The sequence below is a fragment of the Laetiporus sulphureus genome, assembly GCF_001632365.1.
Source record: "Laetiporus sulphureus 93-53 unplaced genomic scaffold LAESUscaffold_36, whole genome shotgun sequence".
Lineage (NCBI taxonomy): Eukaryota > Fungi > Basidiomycota > Agaricomycetes > Polyporales > Laetiporaceae > Laetiporus > Laetiporus sulphureus.
Genome location: NW_024468545.1, coordinates 186,520 through 204,567, shown reverse-complemented (window position 1 = coordinate 204,567; position 18,048 = coordinate 186,520). Strand labels below are relative to the sequence as shown.

Below are 18,048 nucleotides of genomic sequence, written 5' to 3'. Positions count from 1 at the left end.
CTGTAGCTCACGGTTCGTTCCGAATGACTCGAAAGCTTTGGAGAGTCGTGGGCCCAGTCATTCATAGTACAATCGCCATTTACAGGCTCAATTATATTGGTACCTCGTCTATGATGTCAGCATTGACTGAATCTTCCGTCCACAATTGCAGTAAGATCCTCTTCGTTTCACCTCTGTAATCCCCTCCATCAACGCGATATGGAGCACCAAGAACGTCTCGAAGCTTCATGCCTCACGACGATCTCGCCTTCCTATCTCTATAGAATCTGCCCAATTCTTTGATAGTTTTTCCAAAGGATTCCGTGACAACAGTGTTCTGTTCGATCCACTTGGGTAGTTTGCTCCTGATGCGAGTGGAGGCATAACGAGCATCGACAAGAATAAGTGATGCCCAATCGTTCTTATGACGTATGGCGCGCCCTACAGACGAAAGAACATGAGGATGAAATTCGACCATCGATAACTGCGGCAACGTGTCCACGGCTCACCAATGCTCTGATTGACTGCGTTCATGCACATGTTCTCATACAACTCTGTCGCTGCATCCTTTCCGGGAGCGATGTTCACACTGGCTGGCTTCTGTGATATTCTGTTGACGTAGTTCATACGTTCTCGAAGTTCAGGGGATGCAAGATTGGCAAAGGGAAGTCCAATAATGACGACCGCACGTGCAAGATCGTCCGTGAAGTTTAAACCCTCCGATAACTTCGCGCCGATGACTGCGAACAGTAATGCACCGTTCCTCTTCTCGTCGCCCGAGGAAGTCGCTGATGAATTCTGAGAGGTATGTTGATCACTGCATCCTCTGATACTTGAACTCAAGAGAAACTTACATTTGCGGCCTGGATTGCTGCCGCGTAGTCCCTCAGGATGCTCTCCACCTGTGCGCTATCCTGAGGTTCCGAAAACACCTGTGCATCGTGGTTATTAGCTCAGGATCTGTCACATCCTACCAAGAACCCCTTCACCTTCTTCTTGCTTCTGAACTTTCCCATCAAACCACTGCCTTCCCAAGCAATCGTGACAGCATTCAGGAAGCTATATGACGGGAGAAATACGACCATGCCTGCGGGCACGATGTTAACCAGGTTTGCTAAAACCTGCCCCAGTTCGGCAATCTGTATAACCCGAAGCGTCTTAGCGAGCATTGCGCAGATAAGTGCACACGCGTACTATTGCCTGGTTGCCACGCTGTTCATACTTGAACTGCAGGTCGCCACCCCGTGGACCCTTTTTGAGCACCAGCGTTTGTAGGTTTGCTGAAGGGATGATATGACCGCATGAGAATGTGGATAAGCGTTCACTCGGTAGCGTTGAGAACAATTGGTTCACTACGTCAGAGATCTGGCAGCCCGGAAGTGGCGTTAGCCGAATAGGAAACGAGAGGGCATCCCAGTGGAGCTCACGGGCGACATGGTACCGCCTGCCAATACTACAGATCTAGCGACGTCAACAACGTCACGGAAGTGAGTAGCGGGGTTCAGATGTTGATACTTCAGCTCCACTTGACCATCTACGAGGGACAGAGTGACTCTTCCATCTGGGAGCGATCCAGAAGAGTGAATGAATACAGGTCTAAGGGGGAGGGGGGACGCCCACCATCGTTTGGCGCCGTGAGCGCTGTGATGAAGCTTTCCACGGAGTGCAGAGGGGGTGTAGTGTTGGAGAGCCGAGCGATCTTCGCCAACTTTACAGGGTCTGTGGAAACAGCACGACAGACCGTGATGCCACTGAATATCGCAACGGAAATTACAAACCTTGGCCGGCTGCTCTCTCCAGTGCCTTGACCGAATATCCTGATATCTTGCGTGCTATCTGCCGGACATCAAGACATTAAGCCTCGCGATCAAATGACGGTCTTCAAATCCCACCTTGCTTTTGCGCAGATAGGTCTCGACCTCGAGCAGGTTCACACCCTCTGTCTTTCGACCAAGTCTCTGCAGTAGCTCCCCTGGTGTCAAGACCTCTACGCCAGGAACATGCAGCTTAGCGTCCTGCTTCTTGACCCCAGATTGCTGTTTCATGTCGGGCTTTTGCATATCTGATCGAGCATTGCTATGTGCCTGTCCTGTGCTCCAGTCCTCGGCATACCGTTGCAGGGCATCTAGCAGCCCCGTCAATCTAATGAGGTGCAGGGCGTGCGAAGTTGTAAGGCGGTTGCGGAATCTGGACACGTAGACGGAGAGCTGCTGGCGTGCAGTTGACAGGGTGCGCAGGGATAGGCGGGTTGTACCGAGCGATAGCAGAGTCGATATCAAGTCTGTCGGTACAATCACTAAAGACACTCGACGGTGTATGGAGACGACTGACTGTGCGCTTCGTCGATGATAACGACCTGATCTGTGAGATCTATTCCAAGTGCTTCTCGGGCAGACTTCTGGAGTAGGAGATTATACGGTAGCAACACAAGCTGTGAATCACATATGACACCAAGGCATAGCATAAACAGGTTTGCGTGGTGAGTGGCGTGCGCGAGCATGAATTGGAATGGTAATTTCACTTACTTGAGCTTGGGGAATGGCTCGTCGCGAGCCGAAGTACGGACATGTCTCGGCATTATGTCCTGTCACAAGTAGATCCTCGATGTCCTTTGGAGTGGCCTGCAGGGAGCGATGAGTGTACCGACATCAAAATTGCAGAGAATCATACTAAAATCTGATCACGTAGATCAAGCATGTGGGAATCCTCCTCCGGAGGAGGGAGGTATGGGCACCTACGATTTCCCTTCTCTAACCAGTAACGTTATTGCATGCACCCTTGAGTCCAACCATTCGCACCTGTAAGCAATTGTCGACACGCCTCGTCGAGATCCTTTGTCCGCTTTCGCAAGTCCTCATTGATGCACAACTGCTTTCTCGAACCTAGCGATACCGTACGCGCGATAGCGCCTTCCTTTGCGTCGTAGTCGTTTTCCTCCAGCTGCGATGAAGATCGTTTCAAACTGTTCAGAGTATCTGTCGGAGAATTTGTATCCAAGGATGCTATGGAAACATTCAATGCAATGCGTAGTTTGTGCAACTCGTGCAGAACTTGTGCAAGCTGAGAATGCGTTCGGGACGCATAGTAGATCTTGGTGCACACTGGTTCGTTTTCTGCATCAATGCCTTGAGTGTTCGCACCTCGTTGTAGTCTAACTGCCGGGATTGAGTGGCACTCCGGTGAATCTACTTCGGTACTTACATGTGCATTAATCGCCGAACCTCCGGAGATACGTTGCTCATTTCATTGTCCTCATCATTAGATGTGATATCATCCAAATCTGGTAGGTATGAACTATCTTCTCGATCTTCTATTGCCTCTTCTCTGGCTGCCGCTTTCTTGAGGTGCATCAACTTACATCCCAAATGCGAAGGTTGAATGTATTTCTTACAAGCTTCTTTTTCACTCTGCCATTGGCAAGCTTCCTCATTTTCGCTTCTTTTTTCCGAGCTTTGGCGAGTCGTTCAGCAGATTCCCGCTCTTCTGCTTCTAGCTCACGTTGGCGACGTTCCAGAGTTTGAGCCAAAACCCAGTCAGGTCCTGAACTCGGAGTATTTCGTGCTTCAGTTCAAACAAGCAAGTTAAAATGAACTAACCGTTATCTCCAGTCGTATATTCGGCCAGTTTACCTCTCTGTGCTCGTTCTTTCTCGTCACCTAGCCAAGTCAATGATGCACATAATAGGCTAAGAGTCTTTCCCTGCCAGAAACGTTGTCAATTCGGAATCAGGAAATAACAGCGATCTTGTGACGCACAGTTCCCGTCGGGCTCTCCACGATGGCCACCTTTCTACCTTCTATTGCGCCGTACAAATGCCGCATCAGTTCGAGCTGGATCTCGTATGGGACAAAAGGAAAGGCAGGGAAAGAAAGGGGAGTTTCCAATGTTAATGTCATGACTTTGCCAGGTATACTGAAAAATGGTCGCTGGACAGAACTAATAGACCGTCAGCAAGAAGAAAGAGCGCAGGAATCCACGCGTCAGTGGCTGAGAGTTAAACTGATCGATTCACGATCACGTGCAATACCTTGGGAATAGACGCGCTCCTTGCGCGCTAAGTGGCCTGGCTGGCAAGGCTCTGTCTCTCTCCCGTTTCCATCATCTACTCACTTTCCTCCGAGCTTGCTTATATGTGTACCACCCTGCTCTTTTAAATTTGAGAGAAGCTTTTTGGTGCCCGCATACAGTCATGATGTCCTGTACATTCTCTACAATTTCCCACATTTTTCAGCACCCTTTCCTGCAAAGAAGCGATCGATCATCTTTTGCCGCTGTACATACTGCTAGGAGATTTTCCACTGCCTCTCAACCTCCATTGACCCCTCAATCTCGCTTTTCACCTTACAGACAAGCACTTAACACCTTGGCGGAGCGAACACGCACACCCATTTCTTCACTGATCGTATCGTTCGCTGTACTACACGAGCTTACTGCCATTCTTCCGTTTACGGGTTTCTTTTTCCTTGCGCGGACGTTCGATGTAGGGAACAGGCTCTTTGCCGCATTTCCCGAACAGGCGGAAAGCGTTCTCGAATCACCCGATCCAGCCTCATCGGCGGAAGTAGGCTGGATGGTAGCGAGGGGCAGGGAATCGGTAGTTGAAGGCATGCGATGGGCAGAGCATGTGGGAAGGAGATACGGTATTTTTGGCTTTGAGAGCTCAAAGAACACGGATGGGGCGAGCGTCGCTGTCAATGCAGAAGATGGGCGCGATGTCTGGGGAACTTGGGTATCTGAAAGAGCAGCTGGGGACTTTGTCAATGCCGTAATTGCGTATGGGATCACCAAGGTACGTTTTATTCCCAACAAGCGAGGGGTTTTTTAAAATGACTATCGTACATCTGTCCTCGATAGATGATGCTACCAGTGAGAATCGGACTCTCGCTCTATCTGTCCCCTGCCTTCTCGCGTCGAGTCGTAGAGCCTACCCGCATGACAGTGGTGCAAATGTTCCGACGTCGTCCGCCAGCATGAAAGCAGCAATTACCCCGTTGGAAATAGTCGTCCCGCTCTCTCTGATTACTCGTGTATTCAAATTTCGTGCCCGACACAGTCGACCATTGCCTTTGTACACTTTGAATAGACCAATGGCAGGATTTGGGCTGAACTACCCCTAGCTCAGGACAACATACGCACTAGCATACATTGCGCGGTATGTTTGAATAGTCCTTACGCATAATATATGTCCTGTACGAGCGGCTGACTCAGCTCATGATGTACAGTAGTCGATTCATTACCGTTCCTGTTTCATGGCAGTCTCGGTGATTAACCGTGGCTACTCTATCGTAGGGTTCTCGTGTCCCAAAGACGCGGTCAACGACGAGGCCCCGAGCGCCTTCCAAGATTTGTCAGTGCTTCGTTCGCCTCAGCTCAGCCGGGACCAAGCTTGAAAAGACGTCCTGCATTGAAATGTTTGTGGCCAATGGGACGAGATCCCGTCGGCCAGACCGCAGAGCTGATGTAGATGGCGTAGCGCCACTCTGCGTTGCCTTGCCTGCGGTGGTTCCGAGGGATCCTCCGAGGCAGAGGATGTGTCGCGGAATCAGCTAATGTTCCGTCACTGACTGTGGTGCGGTGCGTGCTCTTTTGATCATGCTTGCACGAGGCGTCACGCCGATTCAGCGCTGTGTGGGTGCTCTCCTCGGCATGCGCCATGTAGCTCGCGTTTGGTAGACTCCAAGCGCCCGGTCGAGCACGCACGAAAGGTATGATGACCCAGTCGCTGTCATCCTCGCAATTTTGGGATGTCGAGCCCGCAGCGGGATGGCTCTTCCTATACATTCCTTTGTCGGTATTGAGTGTGCGAGTGACGTTTTCTGTAGCTCGCGGAATCGGAAGAGCCTTGTCATTTCTCTCGCTTTCATTTCTGTACAGCTCGTTTTTGTTTGCTGTGATGATGGCATTCCGTGCACTCTCGGATAGGTGGGTAGCCTCGGTAGCCTTCGGGCATGCGATCTATTCGGCGATCTTCAGCGGCCAGCACTGCACGGATATGAGAACCCAGAACCCACCGTCTCCAGAGCAGCCAGCATGCAGTTCGGTAATGCAGTCGGTGATGGTAAAGGGGGCGTGATAATAATCGTAGGGATCTTCATTTCATGAGTCGTCTCTCGCTCCATGGAGTCGGTCGTAGTGCTCAGTCTGTCGCGCACGTTATTATAGGGACACGATGAGCGGAATACGACAATAGCATATTGTTGCTGTGTTTGCAGTGCCTGCTTAGCCGGCTTGCGCTTCATGGCCCGCTCTGCAATGGCCACACCTAATTATTCGCAACGCGCCGGACATGAGGCACGTTGCAGGGCGCCGCGTGCATCGATGAGTTGCTATGGCCCCGACCATTGTGCGCTGCTTATATCGCGACACGCGCCGCGCGACAGTCGGTGAATTGTTCTCTGATGCCTTCAGGGCTATTTGCGTACGTGGGTATTAAGCTCTTGATCGCTGTCCTTTTCCGCGTTGAGTTATATGCTCAACACTGGCGTTTTCGTTAATCGATGCGGCGATGCTGGGCAGTGTCTCGGATCCAAATGCGATGCTCTGTTTAGAACCTTGATACATGCGTGTCACTGCTGCCGGAATGGAGAGCACTGCAATCTTACGCAGGTGTGCGTGAGCTAGATCGTCATACTTGGGCAGTGCCAGTTCTACGATTCTACGACAGTCTGGGCTTGTTACTATTACACGATCCGGAAATGACTGCGGCTCAGCGCTCAGCCCTAGACAATCGATCCTTGTTTGCTCTTGCATGCCGTTATGGACCACATGAACATATCAGCACCGCGAGGACTCTGTCCGGCCACCTGTGCAAATTTCCCGCACACGGCACTTCTATTAGTTGCCTGCATGTTTGCACGAAGATCCCTGCAGACACTGCAGACGGAGTGCAATTTTTCACGCTGTAATATGTGTGGCAAATGTCAACTGGTGCCATTTTGCCTTTGTAAAATGGATTTATACCTGTCCCAACCAGTGTTGCAGAAGATTACAAATCTAGGGCTTGATTTGTTGACGTCATATATTGTTATCGCATATTTTACCTAGCTCTGGGATACATATTCTCAATACTGATAAAATTCTATGGCAATATAGCAGATTCTGTTGCATACCAGAGCTTGAACATGAACCTCGAGGTCACTGACCTCCCCTGAGATGCGTCGCGCTGTAGTGTACGCCAGCTCCTGTACCACACCTACTTTAAACGCCGCACATAGCGCGGGATAGAAATAAATGCCAAAAAAAAAAAGGTCACTGATTAATCGCGATTACCGTGGATATCGAACTCGTCTAGAACTCGTCTATGTCCTTTTGACCCGGGCATCCCTTTCTCTATTCAATGCGTCAAGCTCAAGGTTACACCAACAGTGCGGCTCGCTGATGTCAAAGACCTCATCTGCGAAAGACACAAATTCGAGCTCGAATGTCAGAGCATCGGCCGCGATGATATCAAGATTTTTGCTGTGAACAGCACTCTGTAACGATGTCTCTACCGTTCGCTCATGCACAAATCAGCCTCTCGATGTGAAGATACGGCCATTCACAGACCTGCACGAACGACTTCAAAGTTCAGGATAAATTGGCTTCTTTGCAGCCACATATGCTAATCGACTCGATTCAGAGTATTTTTGGAGAGCAGCAACCGGATATCGAATCCGTCCGTCTTGCGGCTCTAACTGCCGCAGGTGTGAGATTATACAGGCGATCTACACCATGAAACTTAACGCTTGCTTCCATTCCTATATATTCCTCTAGTTTTGGAAGAGCGCGATAGGGTCCACGAGCTTTCCGCTGTTAAAGGCAAGGCGGTGCTAGAAGGTACTTTCAGATGCTCCTTTGACAACTGATTGCTAAACGCAGCTTGAGCACTCCCGAAGACATCGAGGCGGCTTACAATGTCGTCCATGCCGGCAGACCCGCGCTGAGTTATGGGCCTCCTACCTCGGTTTTTAGTCCCCAATTGGCTCGGCTGAGTGATCGCCTCCAGCATCTCGACAGTGTGGAGCCCAATGCCTGGTACCTTAGGCATAGCCACGAGTATATCGTGCTCGCAACTTTCCACGAGGGGGAGATGGATCGGGAGACAAGCCTCAAGACCATCATCGACGACGTCTTGGGAGCGGAGGGCCAGTGGCAACATCGGCTTTTAAACGAGAAAGCCGCCCCGACACTCGCTGGGGTACGCCCGTTTATGTTGTATACGAAGGCAAAAACGAAAACGGCCAGGACGACGCGTCGCTTCAGGGCATCCTTATGTATAGGAAGATGTTGACATTACCTGATGTGCGCTTGTCAGCTCCTACTCTATAAATACGGTCTTAGCTGACGCAGTCATTTTTAGTACCGGGCGGTCATGCAGTGTTCCAATTGCCCTATCATTCTCATCGGCACGATGGCAAACCGCCTCGAGATCTCCGCTGCGATCTTCACGGACGGCATCTATGCTGACAAGTTGGTCTCGCTAGGCCTTCTTCTCGGATTCGACGGCGAGGAGAACGTCCTGCAGCTCGCGCGTATACTCCATGTTCTCGCTGTCTCCGCGAAGGAGATTCGCGAACATTATGAGGAGGCGCGGAATAACACACCATCAGATCTGACCGCAGTCGTCCTCCCAGACCCGACGCCTGTTTCGGGGAGGACCCTGCCCAGGTTAACATTCAAGAGCAAGCTCTCCCGCACTAACAAGGCTCTTGAAATTGTAAAGACTGACGCAGAGCGTTGTCACGGTCTCTACCTCGCGATGATGCCGCAACCACCTCCCGTTGGTGCGAACCCGTCGTCAGAGCTGAAAGGGAGGTTTTGGTCAAGTCCACCAAGCGCTACAACCCTGAAGCCCATCGCTTGCTTGCTGTGAAGGGTCTGGCTCCAGCCCTCCATGCATGCTCTCAGGTCCTCGGAGGCCTATGCATGGTCGTGATGGACCGCATCCACGATGGATAGCCTCTCGAGCTCTGTTGGAATCATATTTCGCAGACCGTATACGCTGACGTGAAGAAAGATGTGGCGCTACTTCACGCCGAGAATATCGTCTTTGGTGACTTGCGCCCACCAAACATACTGTTGTTGCCTTCTGGGCGCGCAATGCTGGTCGACTTCGATTGGGCAGATGCAGATGGCAAGGGGAGGTATTCAAGCATGCTCAACGATAGCTTAGTTGATCAGTGGGCGCCTGGTGTCCACCGAAGGTCGATTATGGCCAAAGAACACGATATCTTCATGCTGGAAAGGCTGGAAAATGCTGCCAGTATATCAATGCCGCGCTCCGGTGCCACTGGTATAAACCGTAGATAAGATAATGTCCGCCGATTTTTCGTAAATTGTATGAATGTAGTGACGGAGGCTTCTAGCCTTGGGTTGAGTCGCGAGCTAGCACCGAACGTACATAATGATCCTCTTTCGTCCTTCATTCTCCTGTGATTACGCAGACCTTTGTGCAAGGATGAGACCACCGCGTTCAGGTGTTGAACCACGCGTTTGCCACGTCAACAGCATCTAAGCCAATATATATATATCACCGGGGACATGGGCCATGATTCAACTGCCCTCCTGAGCCCTATCCAAGTCCACCAGGGTCTCTCGGTTTACGACATGTTCTGCACCCAGATTAAGAGGTATAGCCTTGTGTTCTGAACCGTTGGCAATCGGAGCACTTGCAATGATGTCGTGTTCAAGAGACCGCCCGTGGTGTCGCAAAGGCGCGGACCGGAGAACCATCGCACCCGGCAAGCTTGAGTGGGACCATGCTGACGATCCAACTACCCTCCTGGATCTTCTCCAAATTCGCCAGGTTTTCCGCGATGACACCTCCCGCGCCAAGTATGATATGATGCACATCAAACGTTCCATGCACATCCGGGTCCGTGAAGGTCATATCAGGACTCAGAGTATCGATCCCGATAGCCTTCACACCGAGCTCGACGATCCGTGTGGCGGCGTCTCTATCGACGTAAGGGTGGTCAAAGTAGGCCGAGCTGCCCCAATAGCGCGACCATCCCGTACGTATCAGCAGAATGAGCCCCTCGCTCAAGCCGGTACGTTCGCGCATCTTGTCTTCGAACGGCTGCAAGTCCGCCCATGAGATCTGTTCTCGGGCTCGCTTGCCGGTCACGTCCACCACCAGTGCTGGCCCGATGCAGCGCCAGAGCGGTATCTCGTCGACTCGTGCGCCCCCGTCGACGAAATGGTAAGGCGCGTCGATGTGTGTGCCGGTGTGGGATCCCATGGAGATCGCATGGACGTTCACGCCGTCCTTCGCGAGAGTCAGGGCGGGACAGCAGCTGAAGGGTGGATCGCCAGGGTAGATTGGCAAGCAGGAATCGAGCCTCTGAGACAGATCGACGTGTTCCGCCATAGCATGCAGACGTCAGACGAGGATATCCGGAGCCTGGGGGGTTCTGTCGAGTTTGCCCACGGGAGACTGCAGCAGACGTAGACGTGAGATGGTTTCGCGCCGTGACAAACGCTTAGCGAACGCGGTATGAACGCTGACCTATGTACATATGCCCTGAGATCGCTTCTATGGCATATCATGTTAGCATGTTTATGATGTATACATGCTGAACCCATAAAGACCTTTTACGTGCACAGCAAAGAAAGTACCGGTTCTCCGAGCTGCAGGACAGACATCAAAATTGAAATGAATAATTCAGTATTTCCCAAAAATGGAAAAGGCTCGTTTGGTACCTTTTCTGGGTGCTAATTTGCACCAAATTGCCTTTATTAATTTAAAAATGGTAGGATCTCGCAGCAGGGGAGAGTTAAAGAAAACCACAAACTTCCGTTCCTTTTTCAAAAGAGAAATCACTGCACTCTTTGTAGTGCTGGCTAGGATGATGTTGAGCAACTCCTCGAGGTTCAATAGCAGCACATAGAGCGGGCGGCAATAGAAATAAAAACATCCGTAGGAAACTGCAGGTGAGAGTACATCCTGCTGTGGCTTATCAAGTAATCGCGGATGCATCCTGGCGGCATTCTCAATCCTTCATGTTCCTCTTGAGTCTGTCTCAATTATCGTTCTCAATGTCCAGAAAGATCACTTACATCGTCCAATACATGAATTCTATGAACGCTATGTTGGCCCAGGGCCCTCGCTTCCACTGTGCAAGTACATCTTCGCATGTGCATCCACGAACTTGTAAACATTCCACAAATCCACCGGCACATTGCGCATTTGCGCTCTCTGGAGACATCATGAACACCAATCTGGAGGGCGGATAAGCGGCTTACCATCGCAAAACACGTCCCCTGGTACACATGCCCGAAGATATCATTGAATTCTGGATGCTGTTTGTTGATGGCATGGTCCGCGAGGCAGCGCACGACGGCTTTCTTGATGACCTGCAATCGGTTTAATTTAGTTAAGAACCGTTAAAATATGAAGCTGACCGTCTTGTTAGTCTTCTCCTGCTCGTCAGGGGATGATACCGAGTCGCCGACGGCGAACATGTCGAACGTTGCTTCAGCCATACTTCTCGGCGTGTTAATTCGCTTCCTTTCGTCGCGCTGCGTGGATGAGGTTCCCACGAATCGAGGTACCTGAGGAACCTTGAAATCTGCATTCTTACTGCCCTTGTTCGGTGCAGCAGAGCTTGGAGGCCTTAACGGGCGGGTCATGGTTTCTCTTCCCTTCTCGAAGGTATGAGTAGCATTCCCAAACTCCTTTCGCTTCTCCTTCTCCCTAATCTTGCTCCGCTTTGCCGTGGAAGGCGATCCTTCTCTTTTGTGCTTCGTATTTACATAAGAGGAGAACACGGAAGGGACACGCGGCGTTGGATCGTCCGGCCTCGGCCGTGGTGGAGCAGGTACCGGGGGAGGTCCTGGAAGGATGCGAGCAACGAGAAGACGAAGTATCTTTGGCAGGGTCGTAGTGGATGGGCTGTCTAGATGGTTTGCTTCGATTTCTTCGAGATCCGATGATTGTAGCTGCGCATAGATGAGTATATCGCTGGAGCTTGGGTCGTCTACGATGGAGGATAGTTGCAATACGCAGTAGGAGTAAACAAAAGAACGTACTGCTGTCGCTCAAGCTCACTCGCACACCATACTCACTCTTCCCGTCCTTCGAAATGATCGGCTCGAGGCAGAAGACGTTCTCGAAATACAGCCTGCTGAGCGCGGCCTTTGGGTGCACATCTCTTGTAGGCATCATTAGCAAACGTCAGTGGAGCAATTGTTAACAACCCACAACTGAACCACTCCAATACTCTTCTCATCAATCCACACCTCGCCGAGTTTGACGGTACCGAGCAAGTGGAGACTCGGCCGGCCACGCATGCTCTCGAGAGCCAGCGCAAGAGGGTGGTTCAACAGATCAAATGAGCTGTCATAGATAGTATTCGCTGACTCCCCGGGCCTCTTTAGAGCAGCAGTGAAACTGAGACCGTCGAGGAGGAGGTGTGAGTCGGGCAGGGACAGCGCGCCTCGGTAGAGTAAACGGTGAGTTGAAACATTGAGTGTGCCTTGCGGGATACTTTCGCCTTGCCGGATTTATGAAAGTGTTCAACATGTCGATAAAGCATGAAGGACTTACTGGTAGTGAACTGATGAGATAGTGAATCCATCACCAACGTTGACGGAGCCCAAGTCCCTGTCAAAACCTGTTTGCGGTGAGGCCTTTTTTGATAAGTCAAGTAGTAGATATTCAGACAGATTCAGACAAAGCTGAAAGTGTCCGACTAATGGCACTGGGATTGAAACGAGAAAGGGATATTGCGGAAAGTTGAAGAGCAGACGCGTTGAACACGTTGCATCACGTGACCGCGTTGTTTCACTTCTCTCTGGCCAGCCGAGCGCATGTGTGCAGCGCGTGTCTTGTTCCAAACTTATAATGTTCGCTTGGGCTTCCAGCACATCCAGACTTGGCTAATGCGCTCGGGAAGCCGACTTTCTCATCCCGTGTACTTCCTGTGGGCACATGAGCGGATTGCTTGTTCTCTCCGAACGGCTTACGTTTTCAGAACAACCGGCTGATGGTGGGCCAGACACGTTTTATTGCCGGAATGCATGTCTCGCGTAGAGCGGCCAGCGATGGAATATCACAATCAAATGGGCCACTCCAGTTCGGCAAATTCACTCTCCGCGAAGGCAGCCTTGGGATGTGGCCACGGTTTGACGTACAGATATAAAGGAGGCTATCACAGTGGCAAAGAACCACATCCTCCTATCTCCCAACCCTCCACTGCTACTCCATGTCTCCGCAGAAGGTGAGTACCTCATCTGTTCACTGTGACCTGCTCATTCATTACCGTCACATATCATCCTTGCTCTCCAAAGTCTCCAGCGAGGACCCGCAACCACCGGTCCACCCGGAGCCTGCCCTCATATCCTCGCTTGACAAAGGCCCGATCTCCGCATCTGCCGTCACCGGCCGCCGATTATAATAAGGACGGAGAGACCGACGATGAGCACACGCTCAGTGCGTTCGGAGACATCTCGCTGACGGCCGAGTACGAAGCGCCCGTATCAAGCTCTCGCATGCACTCTCTGCGGCCCAAGGTCCGTCGCCCGCCCCTTCCCGGAAAATCTACCCCCGTTCCTCAAGTGGATCTGACCGAAGACCGAGGCTCGGTGAGCGCAGCCACTCGTATTTTCAAAATGTTGAGTCTGATCTTATACACTCCCAGTATACTCGTGCACATCTCCTCTCTCATCTTCGCTCGCGATCAGATGTGCCTCTATCTGCCAAGGAGGATTTTGAAGCCTTATTACAGAGCCTCGCCGCTTCCGGAGATCCTCCCAGAGCCACATCGTCACTGTCTCGCAATGACTTCCTCATCGGTCGTCGACGTGGCGCGACCTCACGTCCGATACCACCATCTTTCAGAACGCAACTCACTTCTGACGGGACTCAAGGAGGGCCGGCCTTGCCGCCCAGGCGCCCCACCAAGCAGCTCCGATCATCCCGCCTAGGCGATGGCAAGGGGCGAGTCGATGATGCCTGACGATGTGTCTCCATAACTTTACGACTGCTGATTCCTTTTCAAAACAAAGTACTGACAAGGCTATGTTTTCAGAGGTGTACATGTATGTTCATCCGAAGCTCTAAACCTGTATAAAGCAGGAACATCTCCGTACATTGATGTCGAGTCGTACTATCTATATTGGTGTGCTGTTGTAGAAATCCGTCGTACTGCTTCCATAAACATGGCAATTATTCGTATCAATCAGTCTGCTCACGTTCGAGATACTTTGCTCGGGCATCGGCCGACTCATCTCTGGCACCGTTGTGCAGCGCCCGTACTCGACATCGCTGTGCAGCAGAATGCAAATTCATTGTCGCATTCTCCAGACGTACAACATTGGATGTATAACACAAGAAGACGAGTATCGGGAGTTTGCATATCATGTTAATTATGGCGAATGAACCATCTACATCAAACCCGTGAGCTTCAAGCTGAGGATATTGTGATGTTACGTGAAAAAGCGAGACCAGCAAATAGGTGAATAGCAAGACGTCCATGCTGGCAGCATAGCTGAGAGTTGGGAGATAGTAACTACAGAAAACGAAGGAAATTCCAACACGGTTGTGATTGAGCGGTGCTTGATATCGATCTATGACCACAGGCAATAAGCTCTTATCTCCCACTAACAGACTTCGGACACTCACCACTGCACGCCCAGCACATTCAATCCTTTGGTACCCGCACCATACATAACAGGCTGCGCTGGCATCGGTATAGGCGCCACCGCATAGGGCGAATACCCGCCCGGATTGTAGTACAGGCTCGGCGCGTGCATCTGCCACTGTTGCACCTGCACCTGTTGTATGTGCATCTGCATTTGCAGATACTGCGCCTGCGCCATCGGCGGAGCGAACCCGCCAACCGCAGCGCTTGGGAATGGCGCCACCGGCATCGCGGATGGAGGTGGGAAGTGCGGCTGTGCGGTGCTAGGGGGCGTATGTGGACCAAAACTCGACACGGAGGTGGCTGGCGAGAAGGAGGCGCTCGAGCTCGAACCCGAGAACGAGCTCGTAGTGCTCGTGGAGCGCTTGTGCCGGTGACCGCGTGATCGCGCAGAGGGTCGCGCGGGAGTGGAGGTGTTAGTGCTGCTCGCGATGTTTGAAGGAGAAGACGATGGCACTGATGAACCCGCAATCCACCCGTCCTCGGTGACATGGATGCGCTCAGAGGGTGGTCCCGGGATCCATCCATCAGCATCGGAAGGCGTTTGAACGTCGGAACCTGTGTCGAGCGTTCCTTCTCTTCGGTCTGCCTTCGCCACAGCATCCATGTCATCCTCCTGCTTATTTACTGCAGCAGGCGCAGCACCAGGAGCGGACTTGTCACCCGCCACTTTCGACGCAGTCTTCTTGCCATTCCAGCGTCCTGACCGCAGCCGGTCGACGATTTCCCTCGTCCGCGACGTGTTGCGCCCCCTGGATCGACCCATGTTCGGGTCATCGGCTAGGAACGCAGGAAGGAGATCTGCCGACGCTCGACTCGGGGTCATGCTCTGAGTGGACGCAAGAGTGCTCCCACGATCCTCCGGGGAAAATGAAGAGGAATCGCCGTCGATGGGATGGTAGAATCCGTCTCTGTCCTTCTGCAGTAACAGCGACCGCCTATGCGCGGCAGGTGATGCAGCGGGATTGTTCGCACACAACGACGGGAACGCGAATTCGCGACTTGGCGAAGGCGAGTGCAGGTCCGACTTGGACGAGCGAGAGCTGGATGCGGGGGGCGGTGTGCATACGGATGGGATGAAGCTGACTGCGGAAGCATTCAGCGGCTTGCTTGGCTGCGGCGACGAATACTCCAGCAGGTGGTCTGAACCTGTGTATTGCACAGGAACGAGCGCAAAGCCTGCACGTGGGGTTATCGGAAACATGTCAGACTCAACTGACGTCTCCGAATCGGTCAGCTCCACGGTGTCGGATCGTGGGCTGTCGAGCACGTTGAAGTCCCACGTCCTATCCGGATTCCCATTGGCAACTGCGAGGAGCTGAAATGAGCTCGAGAGGCGTTCGAGGACGCCGCCGAGCAACGCTTCCATCTGGTCTCCCCACTGTTTCTGCGGGAGGGACAGCTCATCCTCGTCGAGGTCGCCCGTGAAAAGCTCCGGCGATTCTGTGGATGTTCGCTCAGGAAGCGTTCGTATGCCTTCGTCGATCTCGTATGGACCGATGACTTGTTCCACACCTCTCACCCCAGCCAAATCCGGATTGAGCTCCAGGTCGGCGGGTGAGACGGTCATCCTCCTCTCCCTGTGACTTGTGCGGTAGAGCAGATCATGATAGTGGGGCGGCTTGGCGAGCTCGCCAGAACCGGCCAGGATGGGTTTGACGGATGGTATTCGTGAGGGTCGTTGCTGGCTGCGGCCAAATGTCCAAGAAATGGACCGAAACGAGCTTCTCCACCAATCTATCGGGATCAGTTGCCGACACTGACCGTCACAGCGAGTGACGACAGCCATCGGCACTGAAGACGTTCGGATGGTGAGCCAGGCAGCGTTGAATAGAAAGCTTGTGAGGGAACGAGAGAGGAAAGGTGAATGTTGGAGTGGCGGTGGTTACTGCTTAGGAAACGCCCCAAAGTCTCGGCCGGCCTGTGCTGGTGCGTCTTTCGCCAGAGTCGAGGACGAGCCGAGGACGTTCGTTGATGGCGAACTAGAGAAAAGGATGGTTGAACATGTGCTGGGTTCAAAATGAATGAAAAGCCGCTATAGCCGCACGCTTGTCGGTAGAAGGTCGGTTCGGAAGTGTGCGATGAACGATTCGGACTACGCCCAGCCCGCTTTGGACGTTGGCCTGGTTAGCCTGCACGACGAGCGAGCCGAACGGCGACGATGTCGAGAGATGAGCAGAATGGTGTTTGGGTCTGGTTCAAGGCAGGACGGAGGCTGTTGCGCCATTCCAAGCAATGCACCAAATTCGGCAAATTGGTCGTTACTTTGCTGGTGCCCGGGGACCGCCACACGAGCCAACATCTCTGCGATGCGGAGCAGAAGGGGTAAAACGAGGATACTGTTATGAAAGGTTTATTATGCTACTCCCTGATGTAAAAATGCACAGGAAACATAGCCTGACGGCGGCAACACAAGAGAACATCAATGTGTTGCCTAAAATGACAACTTCCACGTGCGGTGGCCTGAGCTGCTTTAAATATTGCAATTAACAGGGTATCGAGACCTCAGACCATATTTCACTGTGCTCTAAGCTATGTTATGTAAATGTAAGCTCATGAAGGGTTTTTAATGACGTCCAGTACGAACGACATGTCAGGGAAATCCTTTAAGCCCTTCTCTCGGCTAGAATATTTCATTCACTTTCTGGAACTTTCCGGAGTCTTTTGTGCAAAACTTTCGTTTAAGGACGGAAAGCCGAGCATGATGCTACTCGCGATTCGACGCCCTTACACCGCTGTTAGCATGTCAGAAACTCCTTCTACTGCACCGTCTCGCCTGGTCACATGCGGAGTCTGCCATTGGTCTCCGAGGACCGAGACAAACATTATTGTTACACAAATCTTTCCCCTTCTGCTTCGAATCCAAGAGACTTTACTGGTAGGCTTTGCTGCGCGGCCCCCTGGACACTGGCGAAGTCGCTTGAATGGTATGGACGATTTGCCAGGCAGAAGACTGTGTTGAGCGCTTACTTCAAGGTCTGCCCAATCACGAAATGGCCCACCCGTGCTGCTTTCCCTCCGCCACCGTGCATTGCCACTGCACCGCAAATGCCCACAGTACACCATGAGCCTGCTATGGAGAAGAATTTTGAATAGATACAGCTTCCGCTCGTGAAACTTCATCATCAGTCGTCCGATAGAGACGGTCCGACGTTGATAGGAACCCGCATGATGATATGCCAGTTTTAAACCAGAGCACTTAAACAGTGTAAAATCAGCCGAAATAGCAACGTTCATTATACGGTGACGAACAGTGCTCTTCAAAGCGAATACTCATCAATGGTTGCAAGATAGCGGTGCCAAAGACGAGTCGATTGATTACCTCGTTTGATACAAGCGGAGGGTCCTTCGGGAGGGGATGGCTTTGCTGGAACTTCTGGAAGTGTGTATGTGATTCTTAGCTTTCACATCAGGTCCTTGAAAAGATTGCACCAGCGCAAGAAATCAC

General features: G+C 51.9%; 8 protein-coding genes across 8 annotated transcripts; 3 read left to right on the top strand and 5 right to left on the bottom strand.

The window, feature by feature from the left end:
• Positions 1 to 37: 37 nt before the first annotated feature.
• LAESUDRAFT_728641 (DNA repair helicase) lies at positions 38 to 3,925 on the bottom strand. Its single transcript, XM_040909479.1, has 17 exons — positions 3,735 to 3,925; positions 3,576 to 3,678; positions 3,371 to 3,519; positions 3,181 to 3,317; positions 2,778 to 3,130; positions 2,650 to 2,729; positions 2,505 to 2,600; positions 2,311 to 2,410; positions 1,872 to 2,260; positions 1,758 to 1,815; positions 1,600 to 1,698; positions 1,407 to 1,540; positions 1,174 to 1,344; positions 969 to 1,118; positions 834 to 911; positions 489 to 777; positions 38 to 420 (listed from the first exon to the last, which is right to left on the bottom strand). Exons 1-17 carry the CDS (start codon positions 3,873 to 3,875, stop codon positions 233 to 235), a joined length of 2,715 nt encoding a protein of 904 aa, XP_040761680.1. The 5' UTR covers positions 3,876 to 3,925; the 3' UTR covers positions 38 to 232.
• A 134-nt stretch (positions 3,926 to 4,059) lies between these two features.
• Positions 4,060 to 5,335, top strand: LAESUDRAFT_728640 (uncharacterized protein). Its single transcript, XM_040909478.1, has 2 exons — positions 4,060 to 4,768; positions 4,834 to 5,335. The coding sequence occupies exons 1-2, from the start codon at positions 4,169 to 4,171 to the stop codon at positions 4,951 to 4,953; spliced, it is 720 nt and encodes a 239-aa protein (XP_040761679.1). The 5' UTR covers positions 4,060 to 4,168; the 3' UTR covers positions 4,954 to 5,335.
• A 14-nt stretch (positions 5,336 to 5,349) lies between these two features.
• On the bottom strand, positions 5,350 to 6,218 carry LAESUDRAFT_761531 (uncharacterized protein; the record flags this gene model as incomplete). The annotated part of the gene is made up of 2 exons (XM_040912937.1): positions 5,350 to 5,934; positions 5,991 to 6,218. 2 exons carry the CDS (start codon positions 6,216 to 6,218, stop codon positions 5,350 to 5,352), a joined length of 813 nt encoding a protein of 270 aa, XP_040761678.1.
• Positions 6,219 to 8,325: 2,107 nt separating this feature from the next.
• Positions 8,326 to 9,315, top strand: LAESUDRAFT_728638 (uncharacterized protein). Its single transcript, XM_040909477.1, has one exon. The coding sequence runs from the start codon at positions 8,369 to 8,371 to the stop codon at positions 8,828 to 8,830; it is 462 nt and encodes a 153-aa protein (XP_040761677.1). The 5' UTR covers positions 8,326 to 8,368; the 3' UTR covers positions 8,831 to 9,315.
• Positions 9,316 to 9,355: 40 nt separating this feature from the next.
• LAESUDRAFT_728637 (putative cyclase) lies at positions 9,356 to 10,365 on the bottom strand. The gene has a single exon (XM_040909476.1). The coding sequence runs from the start codon at positions 10,325 to 10,327 to the stop codon at positions 9,644 to 9,646; it is 684 nt and encodes a 227-aa protein (XP_040761676.1). The 5' UTR covers positions 10,328 to 10,365; the 3' UTR covers positions 9,356 to 9,643.
• A 344-nt stretch (positions 10,366 to 10,709) lies between these two features.
• On the bottom strand, positions 10,710 to 12,671 carry LAESUDRAFT_683130 (uncharacterized protein). The gene is made up of 7 exons (XM_040905817.1): positions 12,506 to 12,671; positions 12,161 to 12,452; positions 11,989 to 12,110; positions 11,362 to 11,936; positions 11,203 to 11,313; positions 11,017 to 11,155; positions 10,710 to 10,967 (listed from the first exon to the last, which is right to left on the bottom strand). The coding sequence occupies exons 1-6, from the start codon at positions 12,534 to 12,536 to the stop codon at positions 11,045 to 11,047; spliced, it is 1,242 nt and encodes a 413-aa protein (XP_040761675.1). The 5' UTR covers positions 12,537 to 12,671; the 3' UTR covers positions 10,710 to 10,967; positions 11,017 to 11,044.
• A 224-nt stretch (positions 12,672 to 12,895) lies between these two features.
• LAESUDRAFT_751348 (uncharacterized protein) lies at positions 12,896 to 14,151 on the top strand. Its single transcript, XM_040911660.1, has 3 exons — positions 12,896 to 13,178; positions 13,249 to 13,542; positions 13,599 to 14,151. The coding sequence occupies exons 1-3, from the start codon at positions 13,164 to 13,166 to the stop codon at positions 13,914 to 13,916; spliced, it is 627 nt and encodes a 208-aa protein (XP_040761674.1). The 5' UTR covers positions 12,896 to 13,163; the 3' UTR covers positions 13,917 to 14,151.
• On the bottom strand, positions 14,135 to 16,389 carry LAESUDRAFT_715859 (uncharacterized protein; the record flags this gene model as incomplete). The annotated part of the gene is made up of 3 exons (XM_040907204.1): positions 14,135 to 14,224; positions 14,270 to 14,468; positions 14,582 to 16,389. 3 exons carry the CDS (start codon positions 16,387 to 16,389, stop codon positions 14,135 to 14,137), a joined length of 2,097 nt encoding a protein of 698 aa, XP_040761673.1.
• Between the last annotated feature and the right edge of the window lie 1,659 nt (positions 16,390 to 18,048).

What these genes read in the sequence shown, in the direction of transcription:
- LAESUDRAFT_728641 (XM_040909479.1), bottom strand. Translation starts at nt 3,875, where the DNA reads ATGACATTAACATTGGAAACTCCCCTTTCTTTCCCTGCCTTTCCTTTT. An exon ending in CCTATCTGCGCAAAAGCAAG is followed by an intron (nt 1,816 to 1,871) that starts GTGGGATTTGAA and finishes GATGTCCGGCAG; the next exon opens with ATAGCACGCAAGATATCAGG. An exon ending in CAGCAATCCAGGCCGCAAAT is followed by an intron (nt 778 to 833) that starts GTAAGTTTCTCT and finishes CATACCTCTCAG; the next exon opens with AATTCATCAGCGACTTCCTC.
- LAESUDRAFT_728640 (XM_040909478.1), top strand. Translation starts at nt 4,169, where the DNA reads ATGATGTCCTGTACATTCTCTACAATTTCCCACATTTTTCAGCACCCT. An exon ending in TTGCGTATGGGATCACCAAG is followed by an intron (nt 4,769 to 4,833) that starts GTACGTTTTATT and finishes TGTCCTCGATAG; the next exon opens with ATGATGCTACCAGTGAGAAT.
- LAESUDRAFT_728638 (XM_040909477.1), top strand. Translation starts at nt 8,369, where the DNA reads ATGGCAAACCGCCTCGAGATCTCCGCTGCGATCTTCACGGACGGCATC.
- LAESUDRAFT_728637 (XM_040909476.1), bottom strand. Translation starts at nt 10,327, where the DNA reads ATGGCGGAACACGTCGATCTGTCTCAGAGGCTCGATTCCTGCTTGCCA.
- LAESUDRAFT_683130 (XM_040905817.1), bottom strand. Translation starts at nt 12,536, where the DNA reads ATGGATTCACTATCTCATCAGTTCACTACCA. An exon ending in ATCTCATCAGTTCACTACCA is followed by an intron (nt 12,453 to 12,505) that starts GTAAGTCCTTCA and finishes AAATCCGGCAAG; the next exon opens with GCGAAAGTATCCCGCAAGGC. An exon ending in AGTGAGCTTGAGCGACAGCA is followed by an intron (nt 11,937 to 11,988) that starts GTACGTTCTTTT and finishes CCTCCATCGTAG; the next exon opens with ACGACCCAAGCTCCAGCGAT.
- LAESUDRAFT_751348 (XM_040911660.1), top strand. An exon ending in TGACCGAAGACCGAGGCTCG is followed by an intron (nt 13,543 to 13,598) that starts GTGAGCGCAGCC and finishes ATACACTCCCAG; the next exon opens with TATACTCGTGCACATCTCCT.